A 1,360-nucleotide genomic window follows, 5' to 3' on the forward strand; every position below is an offset into this window, starting at 1 on the left:
ACCAGATCCATCCTTATCTTGAAATGTTTCATTCAGTCCCTTCAATGCCCAGGTCGATGGGTTCGTCCCCAACCGCACCCCACTACACCAGAATCTGCACCGGCAACGCCTCCTGTGACTGTAGGCAAAGGCCTCGGCTCCTCATCCCTGCGGGGCACTGTGATGTCATGTCTGTTGGTGTTGAAGGAGGAAAAGAGCATTTGATATTTTGGTGGCTTCGAGACTGGAGAAGCTGAGGCCATTGCTACCTAGTGATTACAAAAGAAGAGGAAAATGCTGAGAGTCACGGGAAGAAGGCTGTCATCTTCTGCTGTGGGATGGCGGTTGTCGTCGCAGACCGCCACCGCCTTTGTCTCCGGAGGATGTCATCCACTTTTCATTACCAACAACAGTGACGACGACTCTTCCTCCAATTTCGCTTCCAAATCCCCCGCTTCATTTTTCCTCAATTCCAAAATTCCATCTCTCGTTAGAGGATTTTCCTCTGAAGCCCTCGCTCCCGGAAATGATATTGGTATTTTCTCAGACGTCCCAACTACTATGTCAGCTATGAAGAATCCTTCTTCAAAAATTGTGTACGATGAGTACAACCATGAAAGGTATCCATTTGGTGACCCCAGCAAGCGTGCATTTGCTTTTTTCATCTTGACAGGAGGCAGATTCGTGTATGCCTCCTTGATTCGGCTTCTCATCCTCAAGTTTGTACTGAGCATGTCTGCTAGTAAAGATGTTCTTGCCCTTGCTTCCCTTGAGGTTCACCTGTCCAACATTGAGCCTGGTACTACTGTTACTGTGAAGTGGAGAGGGAAGCCTGTTTTCATTAGGCGTAGAACTGAATATGACATCAAGTTGGCTAACAGTGTAGACGTTCAGTCCCTTCGTGATCCCCAATAGGATGCAGAGAGGGTTACAAATCCATAATGGCCTATAGTTGTTGGAGTCTGCACTCATTTAGGGTGCATCCCCTTGCCAAATGCTGGTGATTTTGGTGGTTGGTTCTGCCCATGCCATGGTTCGCACTACGACATTTCTAGCAGGATCCACAAGAGGCCTGCACCATTCAATCTAGAGTTTTTGTTCACCATGTGGACTTGATTGATCAGACAATTTTAGGCCATCAATTTATTCTGAAAGAATTTGGTCAGGTTCCTCGAATCGGCTGGCAAATTGACCCTTTTGGTCACTCGGATGTTCAAGCTTACCTGCTTGATGCTGAGTTAGGATTCTGTTCTGTGCATCAACTTTTGGGTCGGAGATAATTGCATAAAGAAAAAAGAGAAAAAGCAGAAAGCATAGCTACCCATTAATGCACAGCAGCCCAAGCTCCGAGTTCATTAAAGGAATCAACTTGGCACGATGA

General features: G+C 46.6%; 1 protein-coding gene across 1 annotated transcript; it reads left to right on the forward strand.

The window, feature by feature from the left end:
- Positions 1-242: 242 nt before the first annotated feature.
- Positions 243-909, forward strand: LOC126597087 (cytochrome b-c1 complex subunit Rieske-3, mitochondrial-like). Its single transcript, XM_050263853.1, has one exon. The coding sequence runs from the start codon at positions 274-276 to the stop codon at positions 892-894; it is 621 nt and encodes a 206-aa protein (XP_050119810.1). The 5' UTR covers positions 243-273; the 3' UTR covers positions 895-909.
- The last annotated feature ends 451 nt before the right edge of the window (positions 910-1,360 follow it).

This window comes from Malus sylvestris, chromosome 13 (assembly GCF_916048215.2).
Source record: "Malus sylvestris chromosome 13, drMalSylv7.2, whole genome shotgun sequence".
In the NCBI taxonomy this organism is placed as follows: domain Eukaryota; kingdom Viridiplantae; phylum Streptophyta; class Magnoliopsida; order Rosales; family Rosaceae; genus Malus; species Malus sylvestris.